This window comes from Salminus brasiliensis, chromosome 11, assembly GCF_030463535.1.
Source record: "Salminus brasiliensis chromosome 11, fSalBra1.hap2, whole genome shotgun sequence".
In the NCBI taxonomy this organism is placed as follows: domain Eukaryota; kingdom Metazoa; phylum Chordata; class Actinopteri; order Characiformes; family Bryconidae; genus Salminus; species Salminus brasiliensis.
This window is the reverse complement of record NC_132888.1, coordinates 5406470-5427034: the sequence shown is the minus strand read 5'-3', so window position 1 is coordinate 5427034 and position 20565 is coordinate 5406470. Positions and strand designations below refer to the sequence as shown.

The window sequence follows — 20565 nt, the reverse complement described above, 5'->3', positions numbered from 1 at the left end:
GCAGTCTCTGGGGGCGGAGTTGCAAAGGCCACTTCCCCCCTGTTTTGGACAGGCTGCAATGCATTCCTCCACAGTGCTGGACCCAGTGCTGAGCTCCTCCACTCCCAGCATACCCACTCAGTTTGCTCTGGTTTGGAAAGATGGTAAACATCCAGGATATGGAAATGCCCTCACATGTTTCAGCTCAGAAATGTCTTCATGCCTGCATAGAGAGGTAAATGGCTGCACGTGAAAATGGCTTGTTTGGGATTAATGGCTCTCATGCAGTCTTTGGTGAGTATGCTGACAGCTTCATTATTTACAGTGTGTATTCATGGTTCACAGGCAGCCTCCAGGGTTGCGTTTCTGAGATTTCAGAATAGTATAGAAAAGCACTATTTTATATGTGTATATATGTTTTATTAAAACAGAATTCTTGTATTTTTACATTTCCAAGTGACCAAAACATTGTTTTACACGTCCAAAAGTTTGTAAACACCTGATCCTTTAGAGTTGTTGTTTTTTTTTTAAATCAAGGCAAATAATAATAAAGTGTATGTTCCCTTTTGCTGCTTCTGCACAGGCCTTAGACTAGATTTTGGAACATTGCTATGAGGATTTGATGGCATTCCGCTATGAGAGCATTAGCGAGGTCAGGTACTGATAATGGATGATTAATTACAGATCAAAAATACCACTCAAACCTATTTCAGAGGTGTTGGTTAGAGATCCAGCACTGCTCCACAGCCAGCCCAGTGCTGCAGGGCTTTCTACCCCTCTATGTACCACATATATCTTTGGGCATGGTGACTTAAGATTCGGGATGTGTGGGTGCTCCAAAGCGTCCTGTTGTATTGGCAATGCTTTTCTATGTCAGTGAAACAAGCTGCATATGCAACTGAAGGCCTGTGTCAGTAATCGTTGCACTGTAAAGCAACTCAACCATTCAAAAAGAAGTGTCCGGTTACTTTTGTACATATTTGTATACTTAGTGTACTTTTTTGAGATTCTAAATACTCAATAAAAAGGTCAAAGGTCCAAAATCTCTCCTTACTAAGCCAATCAGTGGGGGTGTTGCAGATTTTAATTGATTGATTGTATCAAAACATTTAACCAGTTGTATACCAGTGTGTAAATGCTACCTACAGTAATTATTAGATTAAGGACCAGTGCAGCCTTTACTACCACTGTACATATATATTCACTTGGGGATAGTCATTTCTGTATTTCCACCTGTGCTTGTAGACTATAGGCTAACTTTGACTCATTCAGACTTTAGGTATAGCCATGCTAATGCCTCCAGCACCACTGAAATGCCCTACATCATTTTCCTACAGTGTTTGTATAACAGGTCTAATAATGTGTCTAATATTGAAATGTATTTTTAATGCAAACATAAACAACAACAAGATTTCAGTACTCCTGATTACACCTGTTGACTTCCCAAAGCACTTGCCTTTATGCATCCTTTGAGTCAAGTACCTGCCAGGTGCTCTGGGGATTCAAAGAACATATTCAGGTTAGCAAGGGATACTGTGAAAGACTCAAAGGAACAAGGGCTCCCAAAGAAGAAACCTTACAAGTCAAGGTATAGTGTTGCTGCCTTTAGAAAAGGTCTTCCACAAAGAACCTCTTTCTTCACGCCATATGGGAATTAGTAGCCACAATTGTTACAGTGTGCAGTTGCTCATGGTGTCCAGCATACCTGTGGTTTTCCCACAGTGGAAATGTCAGCTTTAAAATATACAGTATTTGGTAACCGTTGCAACCTTTGGTCTTGCTGTTTGTTCCCGGTTTCATAGATTATCAGCATGTTGGCCACGTATGGAGTGAAATCCATAAATCTCTTAGATGGTCTGAAGTTTCCAGGCGAAGAAAAGACCTGGTTGAACATCTCAGAGCAGCTGTCTAAGAGCAATCCTGAGCTAGACCAAACTCGGAGCAGAGGTTTCCCTCAGTTGTCATTCTCCAAGTCTGTTTATTCTTTCGAAGTGAAAGAAGATACACAGCCAGGTAGGTCACTTTTTTTGTAACAGGACACAGTAAATTATTATACAACCGGAGGTTTCATTCCTTTATAACCACTACTTGGACACCTGTCTGTAGCCTAGGTTACTTGTAAAGCATGTCTAATGCTGTGTGTAGGCCTATGTGCTGTTAGCATTCCACAAACTCAACCCATTGTTTCCAGATGAGACTGAATGCTGCCTCCCGCTGAGCATTATACGCTTAGGCCTGCTAATTTAACTAATTCCTTCTCGAAATCGGCTTGCCAGGTTGTAATTTTAAGACTTCAACTAATTCATCTGCAATGATCATTTCCTGTAGCTTTAAACCATGTTGAAAAGTGAGTAAGGAAGTGAACTGGTCTACTTAATGGTCTAGGCACAATCACAGAGCAAAGCAACACCATCTCAAAGGACATTCTTGTGTCCTTTATCTGTCCTTTGACACAGGAACAATTGTGGGACTTGTGGAAGCTGTCCTTGATGACGACCACAGGACCCTGGTGTATTCTGTGCTGGAGGATGACGGGGATGGCCTTTTCCTTCTCAACCCACATTCCGGAGAGTTCCTTTTGTCCCGTGCCTTGGATTTTGAGTTAGAACAATTCTATATTCTCACCACAGCAGTGCAGCACGGGGACGCTCGGCTTGCTCGGGTCCGGGTATATTTCAATGTGGCTGACGTCAATGACAACCCACCTGTTTTCAAACTGAATATCCACTCCATCTCCTTACCAGAGAACGCTCCAGTGGGAATGTGTTTCTTCACCCTGAATGTCTCAGATGCTGATGACGGTCAGTAGACGGGGTATACACCTACAAATGTAATCAGATGCTGGTCTGATACTAATTTTAAGTGGTGTGCATCTTAACCCTTAGAGATGTAATATTTTGCTTTGGGAGAGAAAATATATACATAAATATGTGTATACATATGCTTTTTTACATGCACTGAAAGTATTTATATAGTTCTTTAAAAGGGCCTCCATAGACATAACTAAGAATAAATTAATTTATTATTTTAATCTATAGTATGAGCCTGCACAAAGCCCAGCAGTCTCATGTATTCTCAGCTCCGAAACACCTGATTTAACTCATAAAGGCTTGATAAATACTTGATGAGCTGAATCAGATGGGTTGTGGTGGGAAACACCTTGCTATTAAGGTTCATAGTTGCATGTTTGCTTTGATTACGTGAAACGCCTCATTCTACCATTTCATTGCTGTCACACAAAACCGCTTCTCAAAAAACAGCAACTTAACAGAAGGGAAAAAATAATTGGGGTTCAGTATTAAAAGCTTTTATTTCATGTTATTTTGGAGCATTTCTATTGGTCCTTTCATCACAAACAACAGCCAGATGTCAAAAAGTGTAAAGAAAACAGCAAATACAGAAATACTAGAAATACTAGAGTTTTGTGTGATTATTTTTGTTAATTTCACTTAATATTTTAGGAATAAAAGAAAAATATCATCATAGCTTAAGTACTTACTTGGAAGACTTTGATTTTGTTATGCTGCTGGCATCAGGATATAACATAACAAAGCAAAAAAAAACTTTTTTTTTTTTTTACTTTTGCTCCAAATGCTCCAAAATGACTAAGAATACAATATTTTATTTTGACTTCCATTTAAAGTTAATAAGATCTTTTTCTTCTCCTTTACTGCTGCCATTTAGGAGATACAAGGTTTTTGCATTTCAGCAACGATATTGCTGTCATGGGACCACCTTCTCCAAGTCAGACTAGGGTTCTATTCCCTGGCTAGGCAAGCCCAGTACACTAAGCCAATAAAGAGTACTTAGGCTAGATTTCTAATACTACATTCTCCTTCCTGTGTCACATGATTCACCTGAAACTGGCTCTGAATAAGAGCGTCAGCTAACTGTCTTATATGTCAATTTTCTTGACTAATTGTCCTGTAATAAAGTTTAAAGTGTAGACTGTTGGGATGTGTACTTTATGAACAATGACAGTCAGAAGAAGACATAAAGGTTTGCAGTTGCAAATTTGCCACAGAATGTCTCTAAAGAACCCCTTCAGTCACTGGCTGGTGCAGCCGACCCATTCAGTCGTCAGGAGTAAAAGCACAAGGTTCACATGTTGGGCTGAGAGACGTAGACTAGCCGGAACAGCAGAAGCAGTCTCATTAAGTCTTACGTCACGCATCCTTTGTAGCCGCTCAGAAAAGATGAATAGGCAGAGCTGTCTCGGGGGAACTGCCTTGCTCTGCTAATAATGGAACGGCTCCCTCTGTCTGCCTTGTGTTGTCTTCAGGGAGGGGGGAATATACTGTGGACTCAGCATCCTTTTTGGACTGACAGATCAAGGGCTCATCCTGTGGAAATAAGTAAATGAGTAAAGCAGTTAGCGTGTAATGAGATTCTGCTGCTTTACTTCGGTTGGTATTGGGTAAGGAGAGACAGATGAGAGAGGAGAAACAGTGTCCCCTGAGAGCATGCCCTCAGCATTCTGTCTGGCATAATAAGCAAAAGATGACAGGCCAGACAGGGTCACACACAGATGGCGCGTGCATCTGTCAATGGGGCTGGATTTTACATCTTCTAATGTTGTGCCTAAAATACTAAAGTAAAACTTGCCTTTTCTCCCTTCCTTTTGCAATTTGCAGGTATAAATGGAGAAGTGGATGTAGCTGTAATATCAGGAGACAATGAAGACACGTTCTCGGTGACCCTACAGAGTCATTTGTGTCTAAAAGGAGAGCTAGATAGAGAGAGAACTGCAATGTACAGTCTTTTACTTCAGGCCAGCGATCGCACTTTACCTGAAGACACGCGTCTCACTGCCACTGTTCGTGTTTCTGTCCATGTGGAGGACATCAATGACAATGCCCCACTTTTCTTATCAGATAATACAGTCACCTGTCCAGAGGATACCCCTCTTCAGGCTGTTGTTACAGCTATACAAGCGGTAGATGCAGATTCTGGATCTAATGGTGAAATTATATACAGCATGGAGAATTCAGGAGGAGGTACGTTCAGGATCAATCGTACTACTGGAGTCATATACCTGCAGAAACCATTGGACAGGGAACTTGAAGATGCTGTTATGGTAACCTTGACAGTCAAAGATAAAGGTTTTCCCCAACTGGCCAGCTCCATGGACCTCACCGTTCTCATTGAGGATGTTAATGACCATGATCCAGTGTTTTCAGAAGCCTTCTACAGTGTGGCTATATATGAAGACACTCCTCGTGGAACAAGTGTGCTAAAAGTTCAAGCACGTGATCGTGACATTGGGTCTAATGGAGAAGTGCAGTATCATGTGTCTGAGAGTGGCTTCATGGTAGACTCAGTGCTGGGTGTTGTCTCAGTAATTGACCAAGTGGACAGAGAGAAGAAGTCTTCCTACTCTCTCACTATTACAGCTGTGGACAAGGGAGATGTTCCAAGATCGTCCACAGGCACCATCAATATCACAGTGCTGGATATAAATGATTGTGTACCCGTCTTCTCCCAGGAATTGCTGACCTTGCATGTATTAGAAAATGGGCAGGACCCCTCTCAGAACATGCATCAGGTAGGAATTGGTTCCTTGACCAAAGCCATTTCTTTTCAAACTGGTAATGATCGTGACTTCACTTAAACAACACAATGCCTGTCTAATGTTCTAACATGTTTTTGTCTTTTTCAGATATCAGCATTTGATGGTGACCTGGGATTGAATGGTCTTGTGACATACTTCATGACGAGTGGAAATTCAGAGGGCCCCTTCTTATTAAATCCGAATGGAACATTCTGGATTTTACAGAATCTTGATAGGGAAATACAGAGTCTCCATACAATAAAGATTATTGCTGTTGACTCAGGTAATCAATTAATTTATTTTTCATCTTCATACAACCTAGAACATTAATCATATTATGTAATATGTGAGCTAGTAATCTTAAATATGCTAAACAATGCCTTAACTACAAACCGGATTCCAAAAAAGTTGGGACACTAAACAAATTGTGAATAAAAACTGAATGCAATGATGTGGGGATGGCAAATGTCAATATTTTATTCGTAATAGAACATAGATGACAGATCAAAAGTTTAATCTGAGTAAATGTAACATTTTAAAGGAGAAATATGTTGATTCAAAATTTCATGGCGTCAACAAACCCCCCTTCTTCTTACAACACTCAACAGACGTCTGGGTACAGAGGAGAGCAGTTTCTCAAGTTTAGAAATAGGAATGCTCTCCCATTCATGTCTAATACAGGCCTCTAACTGTTCAATCGTCTTGGGCCTTCTTTGTCGCACCTTCCTCTTTATGATGCGCCAAATGTTCTCTATAGGTGAAAGATCTGGACTGCAGGCTGGCCATTTCAGTACCCGGATCCTTCTCCTACTTAGTCATGATGTTGTGATTGCTGCAGAATGTGGTCTGGCATTATCTTGTTGAAAAATGCAGGGTCTTCCCTGAAAGAGATGACGTCTAGATGGGAGCATATGTTGTTCTAGAGCCTAGAACCTGCATTAATGGTGCCTTTCCAGACATGCAAGCTGCCCATGCCACAAGCACTCATGCAACCCCATACCATCAGTGATGCAGGCTTCTGAACGGAGCGCTGATAACAACTTGGGTTATCCTTGTCCTCTCTGGTCCGGATGACATGGCGTCCCAGTGTTCCATAAAGAACTTTAAATCGTGACTCATCTGACCACAGAACAGTCTTCCATTTTGCCACACTCCATTTTAAAAGACCCCTGGCCCAGTGCAAACGTCTGAGCTTGTGGAGCTTGCTTAGAAATTGCTTCCTCTTTGCACTGTAGAGTTTCAGCTGGCAACGGCGGATGGCACGGTGGATTGTGTTCACTGACAATGATTTCTGGAAGTATTCCTGAGCCCATTCTGTTATTTCCTTGACAGTGGCACTCCTGTTTGAGGTGCAGTGACGTTTAAGGGCCCGGAGATCACGAGCATCCAGTAGAGTTTTATGGCCTTGACCCTTACGCACAGCGATTTTTCCAGATTCTCTGAATCTTTTGATGATGTTAAGCACGGTTGATGATGATAACTTAAAAGTCTTTGCTATTTTACGCTGGGTAACACCATTCTGGTATTGCTGCACTATCTTTCTGTGCAACAATGGTGGAATTGGTGATCCTCTTACCATCTTGGCTTCAGAGAGACACTGACACTCTGAGAAGCTCTTTTTATACCCAATCATGTTGTCAATTGACCTAATTAGTGTTAATTGGTCTTCCAGCTGTTCGTTATATGCTCAATTTCCTTTTTCCAGCCACTTATTGCTACTTGTCCCAACTTTTTTGGGATTTGTTGACGCCATGAAATTTTTAATCAACATATTTCTCCTTTAAAATGTTACATTTACTCAGATTAAACTTTTGATCTGTCATCTATGTTCTATTACGAATAAAATATTGACATTTGCCATCTCCACATCATTGCATTCAGTTTTTATTCACAATTTGTTTAGTGTCCCAACTTTTTTGGAATCCGGTTTGTGTGTTTCTGATGTATAGGTAGTACGTTTGTGACTTTGGCAGGGGTCAAATGATGTTTTACAAGCTTATTTACCACCCTGTTTATCTACCATCCTTTAATGGTGGACTTGGAATAAAAAAACATCTGCTTTTATCGGATGGTTTATGTCACAGAGGTAGCTTAGAGCTCCACAGCACATCCTATTTTATCTTACCTTAGCCTAGCCTAGCTTAGCTTAAAATTGTCTTACCAGATAGTGTTACCATCCTCCAATTAGCTTTTGTTTTTTAGTCTTTTCAGCCACTTCAAAGGTGTCAGGAGAGCCGGATAACCACAGCAGTGCTTGCTCCGGCCAGTTTAGCATCAGCTTTTAGCCTTTCGGACTTGCTTCCATATTCTTCTGAAGTAGCCATTGTGTTTAGCCCTGAAAGGCTTTTGTTAGTGGGGATAAATTATATAGGCCAAGACTATGTTGTGTAAGGGTTTTTGGAATTGGCCTGTTTTACAGCTCTTTTACTTTTTTTGTTGAATGAGGATACAGCAGCGTTTGAGGTTCACAATATGTCACTTTGATTAACCGAACTCTCATTATTTAAGATTAATGTAGTTTTCCATTCTAGAGCACATTTAAATATCTCTGCTTAGATATTGAATAATATATTGAATAAAGAGATAAAGAGAGGATATTGTGTTGAGTAAGCTTGCAAACATTGATCTTCAGCCGACTGAGGACTGAGAACATAGAGACAAGTTTCAGATAGTTCATCGACATTCTAATGATATTAGATCTTCATTTCTAGGTGTAGCACCACTGACAGGAACTGGAACTCTACTTGTTATAGTTGACGACGTCAATGACAATAGGCCCAGGTTTGATAAAGATGAATTCAGCACATTTATATCAGAAGATGCCCCACCTGGAACCATCTTTGCAAGGCTCACTGCCTCAGACAATGATGTTGGTGTGAATGGACAAATAAGGTAACATGGTACATTTATTCTTGGGATCTCCCACTCATACAGTCTGCTGTACACTATTATATGGAACGTTTGCTTTTGTTATCTATCTGAAACCTTCGGCTTATTTTTATGAATGCTGCATTAAAACTTTTCCTACCTCAAGCTGATTTCCAAAATTTTAATAAAGGTATTCTTTAGAGGGAGCTGGCATGCCGTTTTCCGTCAATGAAACTACTGGAGAGTTATTCAGTACTGACATTCTGGACAGAGAGACAACAGCCTTTTACAGTGTTACTGTAGTGGGCAGTGATGGACACCCCAGGCATTCTCTTTCAAGCTCAGCCACTGTCCTAGTGACCATCGGGGATGCGAATGATCACTCACCACAATTTCTTTATGGACCATATGTGGCCAATGTTCCTTCTGAATTGGCCAAAGGTAAGAATGACACATAATCCTGGGTATACTTACTTAATTGCATGTCTGCTTGGGCCCCAAATAATGCATTTTCACAACCTGTCCCTTACACTGTGTTGCAGGATCAATAGTGTGTGCATTGGTGGCCAAGGATGAAGATGAAGGAAAGAATGGAGAGTTGCATTTCTCCCTGCATGGACAGCATGCCCATCTATTTGCTGTCAACTCTGACAGGGGAACTGTGTTCACCATGGAATCATTGAGAAGAACCAGAGATGTTACAGTCAATGTTCACGTGCAGGATGGAGGAGCCAACCCCAAAATTGATTCTACTACACTGACTGTACGTTTTCAAAATGCCTCAGATTTCCCTCGTGTTGCAGTGCACATACATAAGCAATCACTCTCTGAAGACACTCCTCCTGGAACTATGGTGGCAGTTGCCTCTGCAGAGGCGGTCAGAAGTGGACCTGTGTCTTTGTACCTTGCATCTGGGAACGCTGGAGGCGTATTTGAGCTGGATCAGAGGACTGGTGAGATGATGCTGAAAGGATCTTTGGATTTTGAGACAAACACAGAATTCCACCTTGTATTTGAGGCTAGAGACTCAGGCCTTCCTCCTTTTTCCACATTTACTGAAATCCATTTGAATGTCAGTGATGTGAATGATAACCCACCCGTATTCACACAGGAGGAGTATAGGTGTGAAGTGTCTGAGAACGTACCTGCAAGCAGGGTGTGTGATGTGTTGGCTACTGATGCTGACTCACAGGTATATGGACAAGTGGAATATGCAATTTTGTCTGGCAACACGGATGGGGTGTTTATAATAGACCAAACTCACGGCACTCTTTCAACAACAATGAGTTTAGACCGAGAGGACGTAGCAGAGTATAAACTTATCATTAAAGCCATAGATAAAGATGACACTAATCACACTTCCACTGCAGTGGTTAATGTAGTTCTTCAGGACACAAATGACCATGCACCTCGTTTCTCTGAGATTTTCTTTACTGAGGTTCCTGAGGATGCACTCATTGGCTCTCCAGTCATTCAGATAACTGCCACAGATGAGGACATTGGTGTTAATGCTATCATTTCATATACCATTCTTGACCAGATTGAGCAAATTCCGTTTAGCATTGATAAGAACAGTGGAACTATAGTGGTGGTGGGCCCATTGGATAGAGAACGGCAGGACTATTATGTTGTGAGGGTTATTGCCAACGATTCAGCTTGGAGTATCAGCACAGAAGTCACTATAGCCATCACCGATGTCAATGATAATCGACCAGTATTTTCTCAGTCCAGGTACTTTGCCACCATACCCGAGACAAAAGCCCCAGAAATTTTCCTCCTTCAAGTTAACGCTGTCGATAGGGACCTTGGACAAAATGCCCAAATCCTCTTCTTCTTAGACCCACCAACTGAAACTTTTACTGTTAACACATCCACTGGAGACATTTTAACAAAACAACCCATCGCTATCAGTGACTCTGAACCTCAAAGCATTAGTTTTACTGTTGTGGCAATTGATTGTGGCGATGTCCCTCTGAACAGCTCGGCCACTGTCACAGTGACTTTTGTTCAGTATAATTATTTTCCTCCATCTTTTTTACCCTTCAGACCTCTTTTGTCAGTTCCTTTTAACTTGAAAGAGGGCACAGAGGTTCTCCAGTTAAAAGCAGTAGATGAGGACTTTCCAGAAGAGAACAACAGTGTTGAGTACATCATCAGTGGAGGAAATGCATCACGTTACTTTGAGATAGAACTCCACAGTGGGAAAGTACGTCTGAATAGAACTTTAAGGCAAAGCTTTGGAACTTACTTAAGTCTTGTAGTTACAGCAAAAGATAAAGGTTTACCTCCTCTTTCCTCCCAAACGGACGTCAAGTTTGAAGTAACCCTGGAAAATCTGTTCACGCCACATTTTTCTGAAAACAATCTTGTATTTTCTGTCCCTGAGGACCTACCTCTGGGCTCAGTTATTGGAAAAGTTCTTGCCAATGATGAAGATGATGGTGCTAATGGATTACTTTCTTACTCTTTTGAAGGTGGAAATGAGGATGGATTGTTTTCTGTGGGGCTTCTTTCAGGACTTATGAAGCTAGTAAAATCTCTTGACTTTGAGAAGGTAGAGTCTCATCATGTTCTTATCCTTGCCGAAGACGGAGGCTGGTTCTCTAAGACTGGGAGAATTAATGTAACAATAAATGTTACAGATGTAAACGACAATCCACCGGTTTTTACCTCATCTGAGTACACAGCCTCTATTTTAGAAAACTCAGCGATTGGATCATCAGTGATTCAGATAAGAGCTACAGACAAGGACTCTGGAAGTCATGCTCATATAACATATTCACTGCTGTCAGGACCGGCAGAACTCTTCTCTCTGGATTCCAGAAATGGCACGATCATCACTCTGGAGATATTTGATTTTGAGCAACAGCAGAGTTTTGAACTTACTATCAAGGCTTCTAACACTGAAAATAACTATCTATTTGATATAGCCAATGTTCACATTCAAGTTACAGACGTCAATGAATACATACCCACTTTTCAGAGACATCTTTACAACTTTTCAGTGCCTGAGACTCTGCCGCCGCAAACGGAAATTGGACATGTGCAGGCCATAGACTATGATCAGGGGCTCAATGGAGAGGTTAAATACTTACTTTTTGGTCAGAGTAAAAAGACAGGCTTTGTAGTTGATGAAAGTAGTGGAAAAATCTACACTTCCAAAGATTTGAGGAATAGGGTGCAGAATCATGCTGTTCTTCGTGTATTAGCCAAGAACAGAGGTAGGATTACTGGCTTCAACACTGACGAGGCCCTAGTACATGTGCATGTAGTCGATGAAAACGATCCTCCAGAGTTTGAATCTTCTCTCTACACAGTGTCTGTACGTGAAGAAACCTCAGTTGGAACCTCTGTTTTTAAAGTAAGTGCCTCAGACCAAGATGTGGTATTGGAATGGAGCCGGTTCTCCTATGACATAGACAGTGGAAATTACAACAACTCCTTCAGCATAAATCCTGTAAATGGGATTATTACAGTTAACAATCAGTTAGACAGAGAGCTATGGTCTCTTTATAACCTCACAGTTGTTGCTATTAATGAGGGGTCACCTCCAGTAACAGGCAGCACAACTGTGGTTGTCACCATCACTGACATCAATGATAATGCCCCTAGACTCACAATCATGGAGGGCTACATTAAGGAAAACCAGCCACATGGCACATTAGTGGCTACATTGACAGCTGCAGATGATGACCTTCCTCCAAACCAAGGCCCTTTCACCTACTGGTTGAAGATGCCTGCCATGGAAAACAGCTTCACCCTCACATCTAATGGAGTTCTATTTACGTCCAGACCACTGGATCGTGAACACAGTTCTCTTTTCCAGGTGTACGTAGTAGTCCAAGATGCTGGTTCCCCTCCCTTGTCCTCCACCACTGTGTTTCATGTTAAAGTTTTAGATGAAAATGACAATCCACCAGTACAAAGAAATATCAATATTTTGGTTAAGTATTATGGTAATTCCTTCCCAGGAGGAATAATTGGTGACGTGAAACCAGATGATCTAGACGTATCAGATATATTCAACTGCAGTCTACGAAGTGGACCAACGAGAATGTTTAGTTTTCCATTTGGAAAGTGTGACTTGTGGTCTTCTCCATTTCAAGGAGAGGCAACCTACAATATCACAGTGGAAGCAAGTGACCAGTTCCACCCATCAGTAAACAACAGCATCTATGTGAGTTACAAAGGTTTTACCAATTTGTCGTTGGACAGTTGTGTCTTGTTCTATGTATCTTTATCCACAGTTGAGGACTTTCTATCCCTAAAGTATCTGAAATTTGTGAAAGCTCTGGATAGCCTCTTCAATCTGCAAGCATCTAAAACTCATGTATTTGGGATAAAATTGCAAGGAGACAAAATGCTTCTTCTGGCAGCTGTGAAAAGCTACAATGGACTGTATCTGACTGGAGACGTGGCCAGTGGCATCTCAAACATGCACAAGAAACTGCTTGAGGCACAGAGTAATGTGACTATATCTCATATTACCAGTGACCCTTGCTCACTTAAACCCTGTCAAAACGGTGCCACCTGCAACAGGAACATCCATATCAGTCAGGAGATTGCTGTGTTGGAGAGTTCCCGTCTTATCTTCGTGTCTCCCCATTACGCTGAAGTCTTTAACTGTTCTTGCCTAGCTGGGTTTACTGGGGCTAGGTGTGAGTCTGACATAGATGAATGCATGGAGAACCCTTGTGATAATGGGGGGACCTGCTATAACAACCCCGGAGGATTTTTCTGCAACTGCAAAGAGGGCTTCTCGGGGCTGCACTGTTCCATTGTGGATAATGAATGTCAGAATGTGATGTGTTCAAATGGTGGGACATGCTGGAACATACAAGGAGGGTTCTTCTGTGAATGCAGACCTGGATATGAAGGTAACTACCGATGCTGTATCAGCCATATTTACAAATGCAGTTATTTTAACATTGCTTTGTTTGGTCAGAAATGCTGCAGGTTAATTAAATGTGCTCTTTATTTGTTATAGGAAGATTTTGTGACTTTATCATAGACCATTGTGCATCATCCCCTTGTCTACTTGGCAACTGCTCGAGCTTCTTAACTGGATACACTTGCCAATGTCCATTTGGTAAAATCTATCTTTTTAGAGGTTTCCTACTATTACCTGGAATATCCTTCATGTTTAAATACACATGCACTGTACGTTGTGTTCATCATAATGGTCCTGGTTGTCCGCAGGTGTGACTGGGCCTAACTGTGAAGAGCATAGCTACGGCTTTGAAGAGTTGTCCTACATGGAGTTTCCCCCCTTAGATCCCAGATACAACTTCATCTCTCTGGAGTTTGCAACTGTGAAACAGAACTCTTTGCTTTTGTATAACCCTGGTGACCCATCTACCTCAGAGTTTTTGGCTCTTGAGATTGTTAATGGAAGGCTGTGCCTCTCGTATGATCTTGGGTCAGGGGTCGCAAGACTGGAGACAGGAAAAGCAGTGGCTGATGGAAGCTTCCATAACATCACTATTAGGAGAACTGGAAATGTAAGCCACTTATCTTTATACCTGCAACTTCATTTTGGAAGGTTTGGTGTTTCCCAAAGCTTTAGCCACTCTCAAACAATATCTAAGTCTATGCTTTTTATATTTTCTCATGATGTTCCTATTTGATTGGCAGATAGCCTCTTTAGAGGTGGACAGCTGCTCTGCTGATGAGCCCAAAGACTTCTGTATGTCACAACATGAAGGCTTTGGAAGTGATAGGTAGGGTTTGGTATTGGTGTTCTTTATGCTGTTCACCAACTTATTCTCGCTGTCAGACAAAAAACAAGCACCTTCACTTTAGCTGTTTTGACGTAATGCCAACCTGACAGTAGTTCTTTACACTATGTCAAAATGTCATGAATAATGAACCAATAGAAATTTCATTGTTCTCTGTAGGACTCTGGATATTAGGACCAATAACCTGACATTTGGAGGAGTGAAGGCCATTGATGTAATTTTGCTGAGGCCATCTCAAGTCAGGACCCATGACTTTGTTGGATGTATGAGAAACATGAAAGTGAACAATGTTTTGCTTGATGCTGTGAAGGCCATGGCATCCAACAAGATACTTGAAAGGTATGTTTTATGGAAATACAAAGTGTAGGTAGGACAACAAAGTATGTTAGTTATGGATCTGTTCCAACTTAGACTGACAACAGGTTGTAATAGTCATGATAGGCAAACTAGACTTCATGCCATTTAAAGTCATTCACTTTTTGCTGCTTTTTACAGATGTCCACGGACAGATAGAGCTCCCTGCATTGCTACTAAATGTCTGAATGGGGGGGTTTGCCAAGATCTCTGGTCTCATCACTATTGTCAATGTGCTGAGAATTTCACTGGATTCAACTGTTCCAAAAGTAGCTTTATTATTAGCCTACAACAAAACATACACCAATAACAAAAAAATAAAAATAAAAAATAAATAACACAGCTGCAAGCAACTAACAGGAATATATCTTTTTATCTAATAGATATCTCTGAAGATAATGCATTATTTATTAATGATGGGACACACGTTGAGTTTTTGGTCAAAGAAAGCTATATCAGGAACCAGCTGCTTCAAGCCTGGCTTGATGAAAAGGATGGCACCACTCAAGGGCTCATCAGCTTTGAGATCAAATTCAGGACTGTCAAACAAAACAGTATTTTAATTTTGTTTTGGAGCAGAACAGCATCTTTAAAACTTAAGGTAAGAAACTGTATATATGAAATAATTAATATACTTCAAAGGTTTTTTTGATTGTATGTAAACATTTACATCACATCTGTCTATTCAACTCTGGAGAAGTTTAGTCTCACCTATTCACACTGGGTTTATATGAAGAGTTTCAGTCTTCACAGTAAAAATCGGTTAATCTGAAATTACTTCATGCTTCACAGACAGTCTGATAATCTACATATATCAGCATTAATTGCTCAGCAAACAGCCTGTTTGGAAAAGTTTAGAAAATAGTCATGTAAAAATGAATACTTTTGGTATTTTAACTCATACAAATGCCATAAGTGGAAAAATACAAGACAGACAAAGTATATGGACACTTGCACACAAACTGATTATGTTTCTGGGCTTTCCATTTCTCAGATATCAGATGGGAAACCTGTTTATGTACTGACAAATGTCACCTCTGGACAGCAGTGGGAGCTTGGTTTGGAGAGAAGTGTGTCAGATGGACAATGGCATGTCCTTCTCCTGCGCAGATTTAGACAAAGCATAGTTCTGTTCCTGGATGAGCAGTCTATTATGGACATCACCCACAACATCATTAGCCACCTTGCTTTCATAGTAGAGACGATCATGCTGGGGTCAGCTCCACCTGGGAACTCAGAAGATCTTCAATCTGGTTAGTCTGGCTTCTGACACTGGTTTCATAATAGTTACCAAATTCCTGGGCTGGGTTGTATTTTCTGGTGTCTTTAAGCCCATGGAGCATTTTTTACTCATTTTACATGTCAGCTTCAAAGTTACAAATCTAGCACATATCCTCGTCTGTCCCTGTAATGCAAGGAGTTCCTCAGGGATCAGTACTAGACCCCCTGCTTTTCACCATATAGCCTATATGCTTTTGCTTGGCTAGAATATTCTTTTAGATTCCACTGTTATGCAGATGATATGCAGATTTTAGGTCTACTATGCTCTCCCTCTCACCACATTAATGTATAAATGATCTGAAATTATGGATGAACCCCAACTTTATTAAGTTATGTTTTCATAATTTCGCTTGCTTCACCCAAAACTCTGCTTTCCAAACTCTCAAACCCTTTTCAGGGCATTTAGGACACATCACACACGTTCTCAGTCAGTGAGACCTTATTTATGCACATGACTATCTGCAGCTATACACACCTGGGTCAGTGGTGGCTCAGCGGTTAGAGCGCTGGGTTATCGATAACAGGGTTGTGGGTTCGGTTCCCGGGCTTGGCAAGCTGCCACTGTTGGGCCCTTGAGCAAGGCCCTTTACCCTCTCTGCTCCCTGGGCACTGGAGTTGGCTGCCCACCGCTCTGTGTGTGTGTTCACTACCACAGATGGGTTAAATGCGGAGGACACATTTTGCTGTACGGTGACAAATACGTTCCCCCAGCCAACGGCATGCCTCATGAACATTTTGACTGAACTTTCATATGATTTCCCCATAGAACTTTATATGTTATCTTTTTTTGTGATCATTAATGCATTTGTAAAGGAATCTTGAGTACTAGAAAGGCACGGTTTTAAATGCAAAGCATATTTATTTATTTGATTTTATTTTTTTGAGTGGTACCAAACCAAAAATGCAAATGAAAAGCACAGAGATATGCAGATTTTGGTGATAACTGGACTTTAATTCTCTTTTTAAAGTCATGACCGATCAGCAAAATCAGATCACTTCTCAGTTTACATCTGTTTTTCATCTAATATACAGAGCTACATTCCAAGCCACTGTAAAATATTGATTTCTGTATAAATGTGCTCTAAAAAAAACGTTAAGTTTATTCCAACTGCAGTTGGATGTCTGCCATGATGCTCAAGCCAAACAGACTAAAATGTTCTCTAAAATATATAAGTTAATCAGCTGAGTGGACGGAGGCCCCTGATTTGGCATAATCTTGCTGTCTTCACCCATTTTCATCTTTCAGGATTTGTAGGATGTGTGGAGTACGTCAAACTCAATGGTCATACCCTACCTTTCAGCGGTCACAGTGAGATGGTTGAGGCCAAACCCAGCCCTTTACTCTTCCAGAATGACTGTGCATCTGCAGAAGATTGTGTCCTAAGACCTTGTTTTAAGGAATTATGTCCGACCCCGTCTTGTCAAAGCGGCAGTGATTGTATTTCGTCTCCTTCAGAATATAGCTGGTGTGTCTGTCTACATAATGTCTCTGCTTCATTGTGTGGGACCTGTTCAACTGCCACTGAGCACAGAGAGGATTGTCTCCAAGCCCATAAAAGTGCACCCCTGTGGATCATCGCTGTTGTGCTTCCCATAGCCCTTCTTCTGTTAATTGTCATTCTTTGCTTTGTCCTAAAGAGGCAAGGAAAACTTTGCCATATAAAGCACAGGAGTCAAGCAGGCCAAGCACTACCAACAAAACAGTATGGCATGGACAATGTAGCATTCAGTTTGGACCATGGTGAGGGTGGTCTCCAGGACATTTCCAATGAAAGCAGCAAACAACCAGATCTGATAGTGCCAGGGGAGCTGATGAGGGGGGCTGAAAGTTACAATGAAGGGGGTCTTTCCAGTCATCTTACAGGATTTGGAGGAAGTGAACTGGAGTACTATGAGATTGATAGTACATACACAGCATACTGTTCTAGTATGGACCACAGCCTGCAAGTAAACAAAGACAGTCGTGGCATTACCTCTCTTAGGTTAGGGCCATGGGCAAAATCTCCACAAAGACTGAGCCCTCGAGTTTCTCCACCCATGTGTGAAAGAGAACAGCAAGAACCCACAAAGCTGCCGCATCAAATCTGCCCTGAGACCTCTGCTCTCAGATGTGGTAAACTTCCTACCAATAGAAGTTCTGGTGGTAATGTGGAAAATGGTCAGTGCAAGGGTCATCAAACTCATGTCCTTTCCAAAAAATTGCTTAGCCCTGAACTGGGACTGGTAGATCCTCCATGTTTTCTCACAGAGGATGAGATTAAGAAACTTGATCAAGCAGGAGATACTTCTCATGGCCACACAGGGCCACACGAAAACCAACCGAGACCATTCAATGCAGCCAGGGTGGCAGAGAGCTCATCAGAGACTGAAAGTCACAGCTCCTTCACCTGCTCTGAATATGACTGTGAGAAGGAACTCTGCTTTATCTGTGCCCAGGAGAATAGGCGTGGACCTGCAACTGAAGGTAAGGGCCCAGAGAAGATTTAGTTTGGCATAGAGTGGAAATAACTGCCAATAAGAAAACTGATTAATATAGACTTACTGGTCACTTTATTAGACACTTATCACCCTCTCTGTAGGGTGAATTTCAGCCTGGTCTCAATATGAATTTGTGCTCATGTGACTAAAAGACCATTTCAGGATTTGAACAATGCAAACTAAATATAGTTGTACATCTGTAGAGATTACTGATGCAACAGAATTGAACAAAGAATGTTACAATTTAAAATATTATCAGTCAAATTTTATAACCTAAACCAACACTTTAAACCAAGCCTAAGCTTAATCTCTGGCCTCTAAGCCTAATTCTAAGCATAACCTAACCTAAACTTAACACAATCCTTACACCAACATGTAATTTTATTACCTAAACCTACACCTCATTCTAAACCTAAACTTGAAAGTACACAACATATCTTTGTGCAAATGTTACAGATGTTTTGGTGTGTGCTTTGTTGTATATGTACAAATATTATGAGATCTTGTTGTGAATTAGCCACGCCCTTAAATAATTATTCAAAAAATTCATTGAGAGATGCCATAGAATATCTACTTTTGGTTCCATAAAGAACTATGTTTGTAACAAGGATGTATAAGAGTAAATATCCTTAATATCAAGTTATCAAGTGAAGCTATTAAGTGAAGGTTCTTCAGTAACACATCTTTAACAAAATCATGGTTCTTTATGGTACCAAAAGTGGTTCATTAATGGCATCACTCAAATAATGCCTTTAGGCACCTTTATTTATAAGAATGTAATGTAGGACATTTTTGCATTTTACACTTTTTTATATTCTTGGAATGTATCATGATGTGAAGTAAATACATTAAATCCACACCCCATGACTCTCTAGAATCATCAGGATGTGTCCTAATCAAACCAAAAGAAAAATAGGACATAGCCCACAAAACAATGGTAAACATATTGCTACTCAATGCATTTCCTAATGTGGCACAGTTATAATGTGGGCCAATTGTTGGTAATGTTGGCAATGTGGGACAATTTCTGAAAAAAATAATTGTCCTAAGTAACAATAATTCATGTTCTCAAATCAGCAATGCCATGTTCAATACACATTTAATTTAATTTAAATTAAGTTAAAACATAGGTTCAATAAAGAATTTATATATAGAAGCTGCAACATGTATTTATGTAATTATATTAATACATTTTGTATTTTTATATACATTTTTGTAGTCTTGTTAGGTTAATTAGCTATTTCTGCAATATGTTACTTTTTAATTTGACTTTTAACTTTATGATGAGTCTGCTAATGAACAAAATACCCTGCCAATTGTTAGTTTTACTTGCTGAATAGAAAAATAAAATGCTTTAAAATGACTTGTAATACATTACATTTACTTCCATTAAAAGATTATTCGTTTTTTCAAAGGCTTAAATTTATGTTACAATTTACGACCAAGTTAACTTTTTCCCAGCTTTTCTTACTTAACTCAGATACTTGTTTTGAAATGTTTTTTATGGTTTTTCCTCTGTGTTACAGACTGGTCCAGAGGACAGCTTATATTAGCTGTCCCATCACCTTTCAGAGATGTCCAGATGCCCTCAGACACAACTGGCTTCGGAGCCACGCAACAGTGGGAGAGCCTTATAAATCAAAGGATAGACTTTAATACCTACTCAGATGTTTTTGAGGACATAGCGAGCCTACCTGTTATTCAGACGGATGACTGTGACATTCACAGTGAGGAAGAGCAGATTATTTGAAAATGCTGTTAGTGTGACATTCAGGCTATAAGACTGGCTATAAGTTGCTCTTTCTTGTTTAGGGCAGATTACACAACAGACACAAAATGGGAATTGAGTTTCCCAAGATCAGGCCAGTTCATATTTCCTCAATTTAGAAATATTTATAGAAATTAAATAACATTGAGTGGTTGGGAAAAAGCTTTCATGCTCATGTCTGGTTATGTAGTGCCATCTTCTGTCAGTGCATGTTATATATCATGTTTTAGGTCTTAAATGTAAAGAAATGTTTAACACAATTTGCTTTTAGGTCTTGAAATGTATTCTGATGTATTTTTGTAAATATGTAAAACATCCAATACTTTTACTTTACCATCCATAGAAGCAAAATGTAAAAAAAAAATAAATAAATAAATAAATAAATTGGGTGTTTTTAGCTGTGTGTTTTGGGTCATTATCCTGTTGCAAGGCCCATGACCTGCGACTGAGACCAAGCTTTCTAACACTGGGCAGCACATTTCTCTCTAAAATCCCTTGAAAGTCTTGAGATTATTTATTTTTATTATCTCTCTCTTTGATTTGTCATC

At 40.4% G+C, this 20565-nt stretch overlaps 1 protein-coding gene across 1 annotated transcript; it reads left to right on the top strand.

Annotated features, from left to right (window-relative positions):
• Positions 1-131: 131 nt before the first annotated feature.
• LOC140565536 (protocadherin Fat 4) lies at positions 132-20268 on the top strand. The gene is made up of 17 exons (XM_072691479.1): positions 132-273; positions 1782-1992; positions 2436-2780; positions 4614-5524; positions 5639-5813; positions 8242-8422; positions 8589-8839; positions 8941-13275; positions 13386-13487; positions 13598-13899; positions 14033-14118; positions 14296-14475; positions 14632-14759; positions 14874-15091; positions 15485-15743; positions 17018-18235; positions 19776-20268. Exons 1-17 carry the CDS (start codon positions 235-237, stop codon positions 19997-19999), a joined length of 9165 nt encoding a protein of 3054 aa, XP_072547580.1. The 5' UTR covers positions 132-234; the 3' UTR covers positions 20000-20268.
• The last annotated feature ends 297 nt before the right edge of the window (positions 20269-20565 follow it).